The sequence below is a fragment of the Protopterus annectens genome, chromosome 3.part0 (genome assembly GCF_019279795.1).
Source record: "Protopterus annectens isolate FY-2018-M chromosome 3.part0, PAN1.0, whole genome shotgun sequence".
Lineage (NCBI taxonomy): Eukaryota > Metazoa > Chordata > Ceratodontiformes > Protopteridae > Protopterus > Protopterus annectens.
Genome location: NC_056731.1, coordinates 1,915,452,536 through 1,915,471,580, shown reverse-complemented (window position 1 = coordinate 1,915,471,580; position 19,045 = coordinate 1,915,452,536). Strand labels below are relative to the sequence as shown.

General features: G+C 37.0%; 1 protein-coding gene across 2 annotated transcripts in view; it reads left to right on the top strand.

The window, feature by feature from the left end:
* LOC122797179 (D-threo-3-hydroxyaspartate dehydratase-like) overlaps positions 1 to 8,997 on the top strand; it is a 1,365,126-nt gene extending 1,356,129 nt beyond the window's left edge. Inside the window, exon 8 of one of the 2 annotated variants that reach the window (XM_044065998.1) lies at positions 8,431 to 8,997. In XM_044065998.1, coding sequence (XP_043921933.1) covers positions 8,431 to 8,520 — 90 coding nt within the window. In that variant the 3' untranslated portion in view covers positions 8,521 to 8,997. The remainder of the gene's footprint in view (positions 1 to 8,430) is intronic. The other variant, XM_044066000.1, reaches the window with a different exon arrangement.
* Positions 8,998 to 19,045: the final 10,048 nt, after the last annotated feature.

The window sequence follows — 19,045 nt, the reverse complement described above, 5'->3', positions numbered from 1 at the left end:
GACTAATGGAGAAATGTCTGTGTATAGTTAATGCCTTGGAACTTGGAATAGATAGGTTCCCTGCTTATAGCAGTTTGCAGGAGAAGATTGACCTATAAAATGAATGGGAACAGGCAGCACTAAAGTGCATCTGAAGTTGGAGAGAGATACCTGTGGAAAAAATGTAAGTGTAAAACATGCATCCCTGATGTCTAAAATGTCTGAATCTCAGCAAACGCTAGGCAGGGATGTAATTTTACACACCAAATTTGTATAAGTCTAAAAGGAAATAATTGTATGTTAGATTGGATAAATATGAGAATGAAGTCATAAGAAAAGAAAAAAAATATAAACTATGGCTGGATATGGCTGATTATTGGAAGTATTTAATCTCTGCATGGCAGTGATACAAACAGCAAGGCAGGAGTTCTACCAGGGCATTATCATTTTGGGTGAGGAGGTCTCAGGAAGTGACAGAGGACCTCTTCTGTTTCATTCATGGAACAGGACATGACCAACAGTATCAGCAAAGTGTTTCCTTTGAACGAACAGAGGTAACTGATGGAGCACAACCATTCAATTCACCTCTGTTGAGAAGTGACTCTGCAGCTCCTGTTTTCAAAGTACCAACAGATCAGTGCCCAGTGTGAAACATAATTACCAGACCAGATTGAGAAAGAGTCAGTGTTTACGCATGTTGTAAGTCCTTGCAAAAGGATTCAAGTTTATTCCAACTTATTCAGCTAATTAAAGTACATGTGAAAACATTTTCCTCTGCACAAAAACAAAGCCTAAATGAAACTTCAAAATGTTCTATTCAGTTAATGAAAATGTCTATGGCACGCTATAGGATCTGTAGTTATATGGATATGATTTTCATGTAGATGAGCACAAATGAGAGTGAAAACGAAAATGTGAATTCAGAAAAAAATGGATGTGGATTATTAAATTATCACAGATTGTTAGTAAAAAGTAATTTCTTGCTTCTTTTTAAGAGTACACATATTAATCTGTATGAGAATTTGGTGTGGAATAAAATGTAAAAAACAAAACAATTTTTAATATATAAATAACAAGAAAAGTAACATTTGTCCAAAAAAAGTGATTGCAGCATCATAATTTAGAAAACATTATGTATGAAATTGTAGTGAAGCAGGCAGAGAAAGGAGGAATATTTATGAACAACAGCAGGAAAAAATTGCTACACCACAAAAACGAAAACAACCAAAGTGAAGTATTTATTTCTCTAGCGCCTCAGCCACAGTAAACCTTCAAGGAGTAACAAACCATTCATAAAAGCAGTTTAAATAATAACAGCTACAAACATAATTAATTAATTAAACAATCAAATCAACCAGTTATTCAAATTAAAAAAACACTACACACCATAAAATATCAAATCACACTTCTCCAACAACAGTCTGTATTAAGACCTTTAGGTATCAAAGTATTATATTTCAAAATAAGAATAGTTTCTTTTTTTAAAAGTAATTTCTTAATCCTATTTACATCAAGTTCATTTAAAGCCACTTGTTGCAAAATAGTGGCTTTTAAACTATCACATTGGCCACCATGATACTCATAGAAATGTTGGGCTAAAGGGCACTCTAACTTATTTATCCTAATATCTCTTAAATGTTCAAGTAATCTAATCTTAAACATTCTCTTAGTTTGCCCAATATAAAACTTGTCTCATCCACATTTTATGGCATAAATAACCCTATCTATCTTACAATTATATGTCCCATTAGGTTTAAAACTAATATTATTAATACATGGAAAAAAGTTAATTATATATGAACAACCACTACATTTACCTCATGGTGAGGTACCTATACTAGTAATATGATAATATAATTTCAACACTGGTCTAACAAATCTAGTATGTACAACCATATCTTTAATATTTTTACCCCTTTTGTAAGAAAAAATTAACTTTTTTCCATTAGATTATTAAGTTCACTGAAATTCTTTAAAAATCCTCAAAAATGTAATATACATTTTTTAATACTATTACTACAAACATTATAAGCAGAAACTAGAAAAAAATTGTCTCTCTTTACGCTATTACCACTATAAATATTGCCTCTATTATTTTGTAAAGGTTTGGTATTATATCTCATATTAAATACCTTCTGGATATCCAAATCAATTAACTTAGCATCATATTGTCTATTTATAAACATAGTTCTAGTGCGCTATATTTCCTTCAAAAATATATCATTATCGTTGCATAAATGGGAGATTCTCAAAAATTCACCATAAGGTAGGGCTTCAATGGTGTGTTTAGGGTGATAACTGGTACCCCTCAAAAAATCATGTGGCAAACCAAATTTCCTATAGATACTTGTACTAACATGTTTTCCAATATTACCTTGCAAATTAATATCTAAATAGGAAACTGATTGTCCATATTGTAATCCATCAAAAGATATATCAAACCTATTATGTTGAATTTCATTTACAAAATGTAATGCCAAATCCATACCACCTTCACATAAAAAAAATCAAATCATCAATGTATCTATAATAAAATTTCACATATTTTTTAACAAATGAATTAGTATAAATGCATTCTTGTTCAACCATTCCCATAAAAATATTAGCATACATGGGTGCAAGTGGAGCACCCATTGCCGTACCTTGTATTTGATAAAAAATCTGATTATCAAAATAAAAATAATTATTTTCTAAACAAAATCTCACTAAATCCATTACATAATGTGTAAGAGGATGATCCCCCATTCATTTGTATATTGCTTCCATACCAAACACATGTTTAATATTAGTCTAAAGACTCTTCACGTCTAATGTAATCCAATACATATTATCTTTCCACATAACATCTTTTATTTTATTTAAAAAATCAAAGGAGTCTCGTATATATGAAGGAAGCAATTGTGCTTCCTTCAATAATACCTGATGTAATATGACTCCCAAATTATGCAAAAAATATCTACTGGCTGAAACTATAGGTCTACCTGGTGGATTGTTAGCATTTTTATGAATTTTAGGTAGACAATAAAAATAAGCTGAACCAGTATCCAAAATAATCAGCTTGTTCTTAACATCAGTTTCAGACCAGTATCCCAATCTTAAACCTTTCTGTATCAAAGATATGTACCTGTCCTTGGCTCGTTCAACATCATCACTATTAACTATACAATAAACGGTTTCATCCTTTAACAAATCTAAACACATATTTAAATACTGCGTATAATGCATAATGATTATTTTATTCCCCTTATCAGAGGGCTTTATAACCAAATCTTTCTGTTTGGAAAAATTAACTAATTCCAACCATTCTTTCTTAGATAAATTATAATCTACTTGTTTTTTTATCAAAATTTCTTAACAAAAAATCTACTTCAAATTCAACCATGGCTTGAAATCTTTTGATGCCCTCATGAAAAAAAGGAGGGATTTTTAAAGAATTTCATGCAGCGGCTAAGTAGATGAGTGTCAAGCTGTAAACCACAGAATCCTGCCAGTTTCACATTTTCACTTAATTCTTTTTTTTTTTTTTTTTTTGGGCGGGGGGACAGCGGTATTAGCAGTTGTATGAGACAGTGTGTGTGTGTGGGGTGCATATTTAGAAACATTTGCAGTAATGCAGAGCAGCTCTAAATGTTAAAGATGCCATAGTGAGATGTGGCCTGATGCTGCTTAAGGATGTATTAGGACCAGCATAGCAAGGGCATTCTGAGGAAAGGGCTCCATAATATATTAAGGCAGCCATTTTACTGGCAGCAGTCGTACTACTGAACAGATTCCATATATCTGCACAAAAAGAAGCCACATAACCAATGTGATAAGAGCACTAAGGTGGCATGTCAAAGGCTATGTATGTGCACATGTGCAAAGAAGTACCTCATACTGGTAAGTTGGACATTGTAGGCTGGTCACAGAGGACAAGGACAGTGGAAGGACAACTCAGTTTATAAGTGGGGCAGAAAAGGTGAGACAATGAAGGCAGAAAGAAAAAAAAAGAGGAATAAGAAGTAGAGGAACACACCGAAGGGTAATTTTAAGGAGATATGTGTGAGAGGCATTTGTTTTTTGGTCAGGTGCCCATTTTATATCTTAGAAGTAGAAGGGTAGAAGGGTAAGGTAATAGGAGCCTGTGAGGAAAGGAAAAGAGAGTAGAGAGTCAACCATAAAATGTAAAGGCATGTACACAAAAGGTGGACACAGTAATGGAGGGATACAGGAAGGGCAGCTGGTGATAAGGAGTCTTGGACAACAGAGAGATTATGGAGAGTGACACATAAAGGAGGGGAGCACCAAAATGGAGGATAGGGTGGGATACACTGGATATGTCTAACTGGCCCAGAGGAGAACCCATCCTGGCATCTGTCGCACCCATGATTGACTTCATGGTAGGCTGTGCTGTTAGTGGCCCAAACATTTGGGAGTGGACTTGTCACATGACAATATCAGTCACATCAGGAGGTGATCTATGTTCTCAGTGCAGGAGTCCAACTGGCAATGCATCTGGAGCTAGGTGAACAAGGGGACCCCTCTGGGCCACTCTCAGAAGAGAACCCTGTGCCCACCCAAGAGATGACCACAGAGGCCACCAGTGAACTCTCCAGTAGGAGCTGATCTTTATCTTCTTGCTGGGAGACAGACCTGGTTATGACTTGTGACGCAGGACCAGGCACAGCTGTTGGAGCAAATCCATTCAGCCACTGCTGTTCCACATCCTGCACCACAGCTGGCCTGTAGAAGGGCAAGCCAAATTAGTGCAGTCATTTAAATGTAATACTACAACTCAGTCTAAGGATGCATACTTAGGTTTTGATATTTCCATGAAAAGATAATTTTCCTCATGTTTTAAAGCTCATAGTAATTATTCATGGTTGTTAAAGATGCACATAGCTTTGGTAGTTTTATCTGTATGTTAATGCAGGTTTGGCATTATCTGTTAGTGTATAGCTGAAGTAAAATTATCATAATAACTTTTAATTTATGAACTATATTAGTTTCCAAATGTGCTGGTCTGGAAACAGAATGATAAAACTGCTACATTTTCTGCTGTAAATCCAAAATTGAGTAGTTTTTTTTGTCCAGCCAGAACACGCACTTATGGAGACTAGAAGGTTTGGCTTCTGTAGTTTCTGTGCAGGCTGCCATCTTGGGAACACACGCTTGAACATGGTGTAATGTGCTTAAGCTGTTGTGCTGCACCTGCTATCTCTATTAGAGCAGTTGTATCCCAATTTACAGGCTCTTGTTCCTCCCCCTGCATACAGAAGAATTTCCTCTACAGTCACTAAATGAAGCCCCTTTACCTGAATGTGGGAAATTCAACTGGGAAAGGACTGAGGTTCAACTGTGGTGGAAGGGCAAGAAAAAAATACAAAATAAAAAAATATATACTTTTACATTTTTGTCTTATTGATAACTGCATGGGAGTTGTATAGCAGCTGCAGTTTTGTGCTCCTTGTTTCTGGTTATCTGTCAGTCTTTATGAAGCAGAAGCAAGGAGGCACGTTTGTTTAATTTTAAGGTTATTGAACTAAAATTGCCTCCTAAATCTTTGCACTTTTACTCTTACACATGATTTATCTTCCTCTATGATAGATGGATAGATAGATACGTAGATAGATAGATAGATAGATATGTGTACTTAGCACAATGAATGTCAAAAAATGCCCATAATGATTTTCTAAATTACTTGGAACATATGTAGGATGCATTGCACTTCAAGTTTATTCAAGTATAAATAATTAAGAAATTCAAAGACATAAAATAACATTAAATAAAAAAAATAAACAGTAAAATGAAATCAGAAAACAAAATAAAAACAATACAAAATGGTTTTCAATCTGACTCATGATTAAGCGAGTCTATATTAGAACCTCGAAGTGTCAGCTCTCTGAACACCTAATGGTCGACCTGTAAACAGTGAAAGCTGAAAACCACGAATGGCTACTTCTGCAAATTTTTTCACAGGGAAAAATTTCACTTGGCCGTTATCGGGAATTTCCCTTTTCTCCAATGTAGAGTGATCTCAGAGTTGGTATATTTAGTTGTGGTGTGGGGCCGAAGCACCCCACTTTAGTAGGGTTTGAAACTTTGTTCGCCGGCCAAGCAAATTTTTCCCATGTGAAAAAATTTGCAGAAGTGCCTGTTTGTGTTCTTCAGCTTTCGCTGTTTATGGGTCAACATTTAGGTGTTTGTAGAGCTGATGCTTTGAGGTTATAATATAGACCCTAAGCGTACTTACGATGAAGTGATATCAGGTGATCACCTGTTTTGTCACATATAGGAAACTGATACATTTAATAAAAAGCCACCATTACATCCCTTGATGAAGATTTCTGTTCAGAATTTAAAACAATGGCATAATTTTTTAATAAGATAAATGTATTTATGATTCTGATTTAAATTGAGAAAAATATATACTGGCTATGTTCTCCATTTCTAATTAATTATAGTTGTCATTATTGTTTGAGCTGATCTATTGTGCGTATGCCGCAGCTTTTGTGTGCTCACTGGAAACCTTTTAAACTGAGGAAGTGTTTTTTGAAATTCTCAGGGTCATAGGTCTTGTGCTTGCTTTTGTAAATTTTTCTGAAATCTGTTTTAGTGTATCATTAGTAATTTTGTTACAATTTGTTACATATCTGACATGTTGTGGTTTGCTCTTAGAAGGAGGAGGATAATCAAATTAACTGTCATTTTCTCTCTTCAGACTTCAGTCATACCAGTGGCAAGCCCTACCAGTTTGTTAAAACTATATGTGTGTGTGCGTGTGCGTGTGCATACACACACACACACATATGCAAACAGCACAAAAAGATTCATATTGCTTTGTAGTAATTCCTACCATACTCCAATCACTCTGCCAAACATTTCCCATTTCTGAATGTGTGTGGCACCTGCCACACAACTGTCCTATTGTTTAGTGGTAGCATATGCATTTAGGCGTGAGCATTTGTGGACATGCACAGTGTACACTGCTGAGTGCAGTTACTGTGAAGCAGGGGAAATGAGACTGTCACACTACTGTAAAGCTCCTTTCTACTAGCATCTAACTGACGCACTATGACAGCTAATACCTGTCAAGTGTCATAGTCTGACAATTCTTTTGACCACTCATAAAATAACTATCAAATGCTGCCATTTGAAAAGGGTTGTCAAACTGCAAAGCTATAAAAATATGTCCAGTGAGTAAAACCTTTTCTTCTGCTTACTAAGAACCACTCAGTGTTATAATTTCTTAGGAGAGAACAGAGTAGGAATCATTTACAGTTGTATAAAATTCTGTGGATTAATGGGAGGTAGAAGTTATGTTTGAGTAGAAGACATCCATCCAAGCTTGTTTAGTACAGCACGTGTATATCGATTATGTTATGCAGTGGTCAAGCTTCAAAGTATGCTGTTTTGTAGCATGTAGTGTCTAACTGACAGAATGTGGTTTTGTTGAGGTTGCTTGTGGCTGTCAATCCATAGAATAATTTTGATGTGAATAGTGAACTGGCAAGTGTCTTTTCTGAGGAAGAAGTCAGGTCAAGCGTTATTTTATTCGATATAGGACAGCATGCATTTTGTGGATGTCTTGCACAGAACTTAACTTGCTCAGAAATGTACTTTATCTATGTTTACACCTAGATGTCTGCAGTGACCAGCTGTCTTAGTAATAGTATTGTTTATATGGATAGAAGGGGAAGTGGCCAAAGGCTATGAACTTGGTTTTGTTTTCACTGATTATCAACAGAGAGTCCTAAAGTCATTATAGCAATTTGACTGTTTTAGATTCATAGATATTCCAAGCCACTCGGTTTTCTGACCATTAACAACTTATCAGTATCCTCCCTCAGGCCTTACCTTCCTTTCTCCAGGAGAGACATACCTGTCAATGGTATAGTAAATGCGTGGATATAAATTCAGTTGTCTGGTTTATGTTTAAAGGAAGATAGAGAGTCACACTGCTTCACATGTAGGAGAGGTTTATTCCTGAGGTTCGAGGGAGGGGTTGTTGGGTTATAAACATGTCCCTCTACCACATTTTATTTATCTGTTGATGAAGATTTAGGTACCCAATTCTAGTACTGTGGAATTTGTTGAATATGAGGGGTAAGGTGGTTTAGTTCATAGGTAAGTACTAGGCTGACTGTCATTGTGGGACATTAGCCAATTTTCCTCAAAGGTGACAATCAAAGTTTGTACCTTGTGTTTGTGAGGTAAACATCTTAACCATTATCCTGACCCAAATGCATATTGGGAAAAAAATCTAAGTTAGAGACACTGCATATTATAGCAGAGTCATCAGCATATTGTAGAAATTTGTGGAGGTACATGTCAGTAAAGATGGTAAATAGTGGAACAGCAATACTGACTTGAGGCTCCCCAATATTAGTATAGGCTTTGAAAGAAAAGTATGTGTTATAAATAGTAGTAAAACCTATGTTAGAATAACAGTTTCTGTTTGTGTTTTTGCAGGCATGTGCTACAGCAGCTATGCATTCTGCATATTATGTTCACTCTGATGGAAAGGTCGTTGATGTATGGAAGCCCACCAGAGGCTGGTGACAAAATGTGTACAGATGAACTAAGGCCAGTCTGTGAAGAAGAACTGCATCATCATCAGTGGGCTTTGCTGCCATGAGACTGTCATCACTGAAAAGAAGCACATCCAAATAAGCAATCTACTAATAGTGCAATTGGTTTTATGTCTTAGAATTCTTAATATTGGTTACAAACTACTCCAGTTTTATTCCTTGTGGAAGGCATTGTTTCACTGTCTTGTTTACCATCTTGACCTAACAACTAAAGTAAAGCAGACATTGCTTGGAAATACATCTGTCAAACTGCTGTAGATTTAAACCATTGCTGGGCTATTCTGTGCAGCAAATTGGTATGTTTCTAATTACTGTGGACCTGAAAAGTATTTCATTGTAATTAAGAGCAGCTCATGCATTTGCATTCTTTGACTAGCGTGAAACATTATACGACTACATGACAATAACATTATGATTATCTTCTGCTTATTAAAGCTCTTTTAATCCAGCTGTCTTCCTTTATTTTTCTGAGAATTTGCATTATTGGGAAAGTATTAAAAATACCCTCATGGCTACATTACAAAGCCCGTTTGTGTATGCAAGCTTACAAGTATGTAACAGAGAGCTTTCATATATCAGTCTGAATCCACAACAGGAAAAGTTGATCTGCACTAAAGCACTTCAATGTGAATATGGTCTACTGCCAAACTACATGCTGTCTAATAAAAAAGGAGAAAGAAAATTACTTAGAAGACCGTGACACACTACACTCAGAGATAGAGATTGTCTGGTGTGACTTGAAAATACAAATATGTTAAGGGATCACACAGTATACAAACGTGTGCCTTGCAGTCAAACTATGGCTGGGATTTACAGACTAGTGCTGCACAACACAGCGCTAAATGAAGTGTATTCTCTGTAACACAGTGCTTCCGACAGCTACTCAGATATATAGGAGGGCTGGCAAAGGGTCAGCATACCGAGGAAAGGGCTCCATAGTAAAATGGAGTCAGTGTGTTATGAGAAAGAGCAGTGCTAGACAGGTCCAGTAGGTAAGTAGCACCACACAAGAGCCTGTGACTGATGTCACCACCAAGACAGGCTAATGCAGCAGAGTTGATATGTACTCCTATGAGGGATGACGTGACCCTTCAGACAGCCCATTGAAGGTCAGCATAATGAAGTGCCACCCAATTCGTCATACAAATGAGGACAAAGGAGAAGAGCAAACAGAAGGAGAAGAAAAGGGTAGCAATAAATGTATGAGAGGTGGTGAAGAAGGACTTTTTGTGGGGGGAAAAGACATTTGTAACATATAATAATAAAAGTATGTAGGGAAGGTAGTGAGGAATGGTAGTTGAAGACAGCGAGAAGGGAAGGTAGAAGGGTCAGACAAATAAACATAGAATGCAGACAGACAGGGGTGGTGCATACTCACAAAAAGGCAGGGACAACAGTGGATGGACACAGACACGTGTAGACAGCTGGTGATGAGATTTAGACAACAAAGTATGTGGAAAGACATAGAAGGCAGGGCAACCCCCTCAGCTTTCTAAATGTGCATTACCCCTATTAAAATTTACCATGATTCAGGGCCCTTGTCATTGATTCTAATATAAAAAATGATAGCTACTTTGTTTAAAGATTTGACATGCATAATTAGCCCAGCTCCATTTGATAATGATGCTTTAAACGTAAAAACAGGCAATAATCTATTTCACCAACTTGAAAGCAGCTGTGACTTTTCACTAATGACACTTAAACCACAAAGACCTTGTGGTATTAGAATTACCTCACAGCAATAGACCATGATGTCATAAAAATATATAGAAAATAAGAAATGAAGCAAAATCCCCTACTGCTCTCTGAGAACTCTGTAGAGGAACATGAGCATACACTGAGTTTTGTTTTGTTATATTAGAGTTGGAAATGATTTGCAAAAAATGGAACTGGGTAAGAGATGACCACTTGCTATCACTTTCATGGGCTGGGAAATTTAAACTATTTGGAAAGGCTTCAAAAACATTATTTTTTACTTATAGGATGCTTATCCTACACAAATGCACTTTATAAGCACTTACATGAGTGCATGGATCATGCTATCCCTAATAGAACCAAAATGCTATCCTCCAAAAAAAGGAAGCCAATATGGTGGTCCTCTGCCATAAACAAACTCTACAACAGAAGAAAGAAACTGTTGCAAAAAAGAGTAAAATCCCATGACTGGAGAAACTCCCTGGTCAACCTCAGTAAGAAACTGAGATCCCTCATAAAATCCTCCAAAGCTAGTTACGAAAATAAAATTGCCACTGATTCTAAAGACAACCACAAAGCATTCTATAGCTATGTCAAGAATCTCAATGACAACACTCAGATCTGCTCTGAGTTACAGCACTTAAATGTACAGAACCAACTAATATTACCAACATCCTGGAAGATAGGTTCAATGCTAACTTTACCCCCCCTCTCACCCCCTAGAGGGCCAATCTCTGTACTGGAAGAATGCAAAGTTCCTCTAACCACGGCTGCACAGGTAAAAAACACACTCTCCAAAACCAAGAACACAGCATCCATGGGACCTGACAATATCCCAGGCTGCGTTCTACACGAACTACAGAATGAACTGGCACCCTACCTAAGTACCATGTTCAGTCATAGCTTTACCTCAGGCTTTGTGCCCACTGAATGGCGCACCGCGACGGTTATCCCACTCCACAAAGGGGGAGCCACAATGGACCCCTGGAACTACCACTCCATTAGCCTGACGAGCCTGGTCTGCAAAGCCATGGAATGTATCATCATGGAGCTTATAAACAAAGACATTGATAATCTCCAAACTCTGGACCCTACCTAGTTCGGATTTGTAAAAGGCAGATCATGTCTCCTAAACCAGATTGACTTCTTTGAAGCAGTCCCCAAAGCCATAGATGAGGGTTAGGTGGTTCACACAGCTTATCTAGATCTTGCCAAGGCTTTCGACACCATCCCCCACTCTGGAATTATAGATAAGCTCACTAAACTAGGTATAAATCCTTATGTCACAAGATAGGTTGCCAACTGGCTCACAGACAGAACCCACACTGTGAAAGTAGCAGACTCCAAATCCGACTTCAGACCAGTGACAAGTGGAATACCACAGGGTTCAGTCCTGGGTCCTCTCCTGTTTGGTATTTACTTCAATGAAGTACAGGCTAACAAAGTTTCTGATGACTGCAAACTAGGAGCCATAATCCAAACTCCTAAAGATGTGAACATACTACAAAAGGGCCTCACTGAGACAGATGCCTGGTGTAAAAGCCATGGCCTGAAGCTCATTGCCAAAAAGTGCATTGTCATCCCCTTTGGTAAAAACTCTGTACCCATGAACTACCACATAGCTGGTAGTCTACTTAATGCCGAAAATGTGATGAGACCTTGAGACACAGGTGGACAGCAGTCTCTCCTTTGATAATCACATCGCCACAGTGGTCAAGAAATCCTTCTACATGGCTCACCTCATCACAAAGGTTTCTCATCCAGAAAAAAAAGAGGTCATTGTTCCCCTCTACTCATGACTCATTAGACCCATTATAGAGTACAACGCCCCTTTTGGTATGTACCTCACAAGACATCTACAACAACTGGCAAGACAACAGAAATACCTCACAAAGAGGATTACTGGCCTCAAACAGATGTCCTACGCAGACTGTCTCAAAAAACTCCAACTTTACTTGGTCGCATATTGCCTGCTCAGAGGCGATCTTTGCCTAACATACAAAGCTATGTCAAACCAAGAGCTGTTCGACATGCTCCACTTAAAAAATCCCAATCCCTCCAAGCTACAGGCTCTAGGGACCTAAACCTTGTCACCACAATATACAGAATATGCTGGAGGGATAGATTCCTGTCCCAGAGATTTCCCATACTCTGGAACAGACTACCTATGTCAAACAGCACTCCTCATTAGCACTCTTCAAGAAAAATTTTGATGATTGGATGGGAGATGGGAAATTCACCCCGGGGATCACTTTTGTGGCTCTGCTCGACAGGGGCACAGGAAAATAATTTTCTTGGGTGGCGAAAGCCAGGGTACATTTTTGGCAAGGCTTATATAGGCCCTAGGGCCAATAGCCTAGTACCTACCTATGAACATACAGAATATGTAGATCTAACTCAAGTCTGATTTATGAGACAATGTCTAACTTGTTTGAAAGCATATGTTTGGAATGCATCACTGGGAAAATGAATACTAGATTAGGGAACTTAACAGTGATACTAAATATCCATAACAGAAAAAAGTGACATATTCATTACACAATGCATCTTGTGATTATGCCAACTATCAAAATATGCCAGTTATTAACTTCCCTCAGAAATAATTGATGTATACTCTTGATTCAAAATGGACAATGCAGATTATGTCCTCTATCAGCTCTTTGCCCTTGTATGGGTATTAAAAGAATCAAGGAAGTTTACTAATCTGGTTTATTCATGTATTTGTGGATCTGGAGAAGGTGTGTGATGAAGCACCCTAGACTAGATATCTTATAGGAGATGCTATAATATTGTGGGTTCTGTGATGCTGCTGTTAGCCATTCAATTCCTGTTTTTACAGAGTCTGAGTTGTATATGCATTTTCAGTATTAAGCCAAATACATTCAAGCAGGACATATGATTTCAACAAGACTAAGCCTTTTCCTCCTCTTCCATTTGTGATTTTCATGGACAGGATCTCAAAGCATAGCCAAGGTTCGCAGAGAATCCAGTTTGGGAAAATGCATTTTACATTGCAATTGTTTGCAGATGGAGATGTTTACTGAGTCTCAAATGACTGTGGTTAACATGCACTGAAGAGATTCATCAGTGAGTGTGAAGCAGTTGAGATGAGAATCATCACTGCTAACCATGAGATCTTGGTTCTGTCTTGCAAGCGAATGCATTCCTTTTGGTGAGCAGGTACATCAGGTGTTAAAATATCTCATGGTCTTAATCACAAATGAAAACAGACTGTGATGACATAGCAGGAGCAGGACTAAGCTCTAAGTTTACTACTCAGTCTATGTCCACATCTTCACCTATGGTCATGAACTTTGAGTAATGACTAAAAGGGTGAATCCATAGGTAAAGCAGTAGAAATGAGGTTCTATTGTATTGTTGCTGGGTTCATGTTCCTTGACAGTGTAAAGGGCTTAGTCATTGCGAAGGATCCACGAGTAGAACCACTGTTCCTCAGAACTAGCTGGAGATAGTTGAGCTGGTTTGGGAACTTAGTGAGGATGCTCCCTGAGGTGTACCAGGCATAGCTCATAAGGTGCAGGCCCAGGACATGTTGGAGATGCATTTCTCAGCTGGCCTGGGAGCACTTTGCCATCCCCAAGAGAAGCTGGAGCTGGGTACTGGAGAAAGGGGTGTGTGGTCATCCTTGTCTAGTTGCTACCACCAAAGCCCTCAGCAGGATAAGCGGTTTAGAGAAAGGATTTATGTATAGGCTTGACCACTGAACCAGTGGTCCTAATTCTGGGCTGATACATCTGCCATTAACAGCTATTCCTGCTGATGCATTCTACAGCAAAATCCCACTTTTTGCTGTAGATTCACATAAGCTATGTCTGCAGCTTCCCTGGATGACAAAGATAAGATTAAAAAATGAAGCAAAGTGTTACTGTTATGCATGTAAATCTATTCACTCTATTGTCACCAAGAAGCAAAGAACATGCAGTGAGTTTGCGAAAACAATTAATTATTACTAGGGCCTCATTTGAAGAGACTCAACCTCTTAGTTTTGTACTTAACTCATGGTTAAAAGACAATTCCACTGTTATCACCAGTGCAATGTTTGTGGTTATTCCACCATGGCTTGTTGCCAGTGCATTGCTGTGCTTAAAGCTAATCCAGCATGTGTGACCAGTGCAATGTTTCAGGCGGTTCCAGTATGTTACCAGTGCAGTGCTAATTGAGACTATTCCACTGTGTGTTACCAGTGCAGTGTTTGAGGCTATTCCACCACAGTGTGTTATCAGTGCAATGCTTGAGGGGTTTTCACAACTGCTTGCTACCAGTGCAACAGAGTAATTGAGACTATTCCACCATGTGTTACTTGTGCAGTGCTTGAGGTTTTTCCAACATTACTTGTTACACGCAACACAGTCATTGAGACTATTCCAGTGTGTGTTACAGGTGCATTATTTGAGGTTATTCCACCAAAATTTGTTCCCAGTGCAGTGCTTGAGGCTGTCCCACAGTCTGTTACTCATGCAATGCTTGAGGCTTTTCCACAGTCTGTTACCCAGTGTATTGCTTGAGGCTGTTCCACAATATGTTACCAGTTTAGTGCTTGAGGCTATTCCAATACGTTACCAGTGCAATGTATGAGACTTTTCCACCACTGGTTGTTGCCAGTACAACACAGTACTTGAGACAGTTCCCCTGTGTGTTACTAGTGCAGTGTTTATTTATTGTTATATATATTTTAATTGCATTTATTTTTCAATGTGTTTACCAGGTAAACTGCTCAGTTGGATTTTTTTCAGTCATGACTTTGGTATAAAATTCAGCAGAAAAATGCATGTACAGAATGCAAAACAGAAGCATATATGCATACAATGCATGCTAATAAATGGAGAAGAGGTGACCGTTTGGTGATATAGTTATATAGTATTTCGTAAGGCATGCTTTATGTGTACACTATGTACATGGATGCTAGTATATACAGTTCCATAAGTACGCATATTTATAGCAATGTATTTCACCAAAGAGCTGTGAAAGACTTTTAAAAACTATGTAAATGAGGTAGGTACCATTAGTCAGCATCTCAGAAGCAAGAGCAATTGATATCTTTATAGAGGTGTTCTTTTAAGGACTTCTTCAAAGTCTCTAGGGAATTATTACATTTTTAGGCTATTCCACCACAGTGTGTTTACCAGTACAATGTATGTTTCCAGTGCATCACAGCTCTTGAGGCTGCTACCACTACAGTACTTTAAGCTGTTCCACTGGCTACCACTACAGTGCTTAAGGCTATTCCATGGTATGTTAACAGTGCAGTGCTTGAAGCTATTCCATTGTGTGTTGTTAGTTCAGTACTTTATTTTTCCTCTAAGCAGATGTGGTACCAGGCTATCTATGTTGCTGGGCCAGGAAAAGTCTCAAACAAACACAAACCAAATAAATTCAAACCAACAGCAAGCAGGACTGCAGATTCCAACAAAATATTTCGAATGCACAGCAACCAGTCCAAAGATTCACCAGTACACAAGTTTATTCCACAACAGAAAACAGTACGTTAAGCACTTTCACTCAGTCAATACTGAGCTTCATCAGAACAATAAATGCATTCATTGCTAGCTATAAATAGCAATAAGTGGTCACATGACCCAAACTTTCCCCCAATAAAAGCCCCCAAAATTTGTAAAATCAATCACACAATTGTTTATGTAAATACACCATAAAAAAACCCTTCCTTTTCATAACTATATAATGTAAAAACTTAGTATATATACAGTTAAATTGCAATGTGCCAACTATTGTGTCTAAACTAAGGTCTACGGGCATATGTAAAGAATAATAGTGTACATTAGGACCTGAGAATCATCCTAAATAAAATGAATTACGTGCCAAACTAATAATGTCAACAGGTCCTCACTGTAAAGTTATTTTATAAACGGGCAGCCCTTAATTTTAAAACACTACTAATGCTGATATTGTCATTCAAACCTGGAGCCCTACCCACATCCAGTCTAAGTTGCCAAAGCAACTCCTTGTATTCCAATCTTGATTCCCAGCTACCTCCACGGAGGTCTGGAACCACTTGCTCCAAAACCAAAAATTTCACATTCATATTTTTACAAACCTGGCAATGTTTGAAAAAAGCATTAGTGTCTTTGCCCTTAGAAACTTCATACATGTGTTTGCACACTCTTTTCTTTAACTGTCTCTCCATTTTGCCAATGTAAAAACTATTACAGATCACACAAATTTCCAAATAAATAACCCCTTTAGCCCCACAGTTGAAATATTTAGTAGATTTGAATTTATATTTTCTAGAAGGAATAAAAACTGTGCCTTTATTAATCATATAACTAGACTGTTGGCTTGCCCCACATTTGTATGTACCAAATTTAGACTTGTCTATGATTGATTTTGTTACGGGACTCCTTTCCAGTAATTCATTCAAATTGGTGTCTCTCTTCCTAACAAACTGTGGGTTAGTTGGAACATACCCTTTAATCTCCTCATTCAAGGTCAATATTGGCCAGTGTTTCAAGATAATTTCTTCAACTTCATTAGATGTAGTTGAAAAAGTGTGTATAAAAGTACCTTTAAAATCTCGAGACTTTGGTAATACATTACCACTGTTTGTTTTTCCTGTCCCTAACAAGGGAAAAAATTTAGAATTTCTGTTTTCATTAACTTCAGCTGCCATACTGTCAATAAGATTCCTTGGGTACCCTTTTTCTTCAAACAGTGCTCCAATAATCTTAACCTCATCCAGAAAAATTTCCATCATACTGGTCATCCTAGAGGCCCTGATCATTTGGCCCTTCACAATACCCTTTTTTTGAAAAAACGGATGTCCACTATTAAAATGTAGATATGAATTTGAAAATGTACTTTTTCTAAATAGCTTAGATTGAAAACAATGATTAGTGTAATCCTTGTACAAAGTGACATCCAAATAATTCAACTGATGTTCACTAATATTGTGTGTAAAAACCAAAAACTCAGTAGTATTATTGATATATCCCACAAATTCGTCCAACTTCTCTCTTGAACCGTTCCATAATAAACATATGTCGTCAAGGAATTTAGTGTAATAAGTGATGTGTTTGGACCATTCAGTCCGTAATACAAATTTCTGCTCCCAGTAGTATAAAACACAATTGGCATACAAAGGGGCACAAGGTGCCCCCATTGCCACTCCTTTCTTTTGTTGATAAAACTCCACATTAAAATAAATAAAATTGTTATTTAAAACAGTTTCTGTAAATTCAAGTATTAAATTAATAGTATTACTGTCCAGTCTGGATTCAGAAACTAATACATCACAAAACCAGTCAAGCCCAGTGTTGTGTGGGATACTTGGAAACAATTCTACTATGTCAATAGTGACCATCAAAATATCTTTCCCAAATTTCTCTTTATCCATACCTTTCAAAAAATCCCAGGAGTCTTTATTTATATGTAGAATAGATGCTAAGAATTTCTTGACCATGAAATCAGCCTACTTTGCTAATGGCTCCGTGACACTCCCTGCCCCTGACACTATAGATCTAAACCTAATCAGGTCAATACCTTTGTGGGTCTTTGGTATTCCAAAAATAATGGGAATTTTGGGTTTCTCTACATGCAAGTAATTATACAAATGCTCATCAATACTGCCTTGCAAAAAATGATCAAATAAATAATACCCAATCTTTACGTATGCTATATTAATCTCGTTCCGGAATACCAACCCGTAATGTTCTGAATCCTGTAATAAATTGTGTAAATACATCTCATAATCAACTGTGTACATTAAAACCACCCCACCTCCCTTATCAGGCTTCATAACTCTACATTTCTCCTGATTTAGAAATTCTAATAAATTCCTTTCTTTCTCATTGAAATTATCAGCCTGCCTGTGATTCCTATTGAATTCACATCGCCGAATATCCCTTTCGGCTAATTCTTCAAAGACTTTAAGGGATGGGTGGGTGGGGGGTTGAATACACTTTTCCTTGTTAGTTCGTGACTAATGCAGATCTGCCCTCTGAAAAAAAATTTTAAATTTAACTGCCTGATAAATAATTTTCATTTTCATTTCATTTCATTTTCATGTGAAACATTTCCAATATAATGCAGATGTAGTTCTTCCTACAGATTGTAGAAACATTTTTTTTATTTTCTTCTGAAAAAATTCATTTTTAAATTGTAAAGAATAATTCCAAAACAAATTAGGATGTGAAAAACAAGATCTAAGAATTATGTGTATTACAGCCTAGATAAATATGACTTATTAGTGATTGGTTTATTATTAATATTAATTAAAAATTGCAAAATCGTATTGATATTAATTAAAAATTGTAAAATCTTAGGAAATGATTTTGTATAAAAATCATGTATAACATCTATTTTAAAAGTTGCATTGTCTACATATTTGTAAAAATAATCATTTATTTAAATATAAACTGTATTTTCCTATAAGATATTTTGAAGTGTAAGGTTTGTTATCGTTTAAAACTGATGTGAGAAAATAAAATTGCAGCTCTTCAAGTCCAGCATTTTACTAAAATTGTGTTTCTAGACATTCATTAGTATAGGCAATTGGAAACAGAAAAAAATTAAATTATTTGTCACAGGATTGGAATAAATACATTTCTTGAAACTGAGGAAAATGTGATTGATATAAGGGATCGAATGAGGGTTACTAGTGCTATTCATACATGTATAGGTAATGAGGTAATATAATTATTATTAAAGAGTAAGATCTTGTCATGTATTAGCTTCCAGTTTGATTGATATCATGACTTAAGCCTTAATGCTCTTATTTTAATGATGTTTGAAGTAACATATAGTCCAGTATCTAGCCTACACCTGCC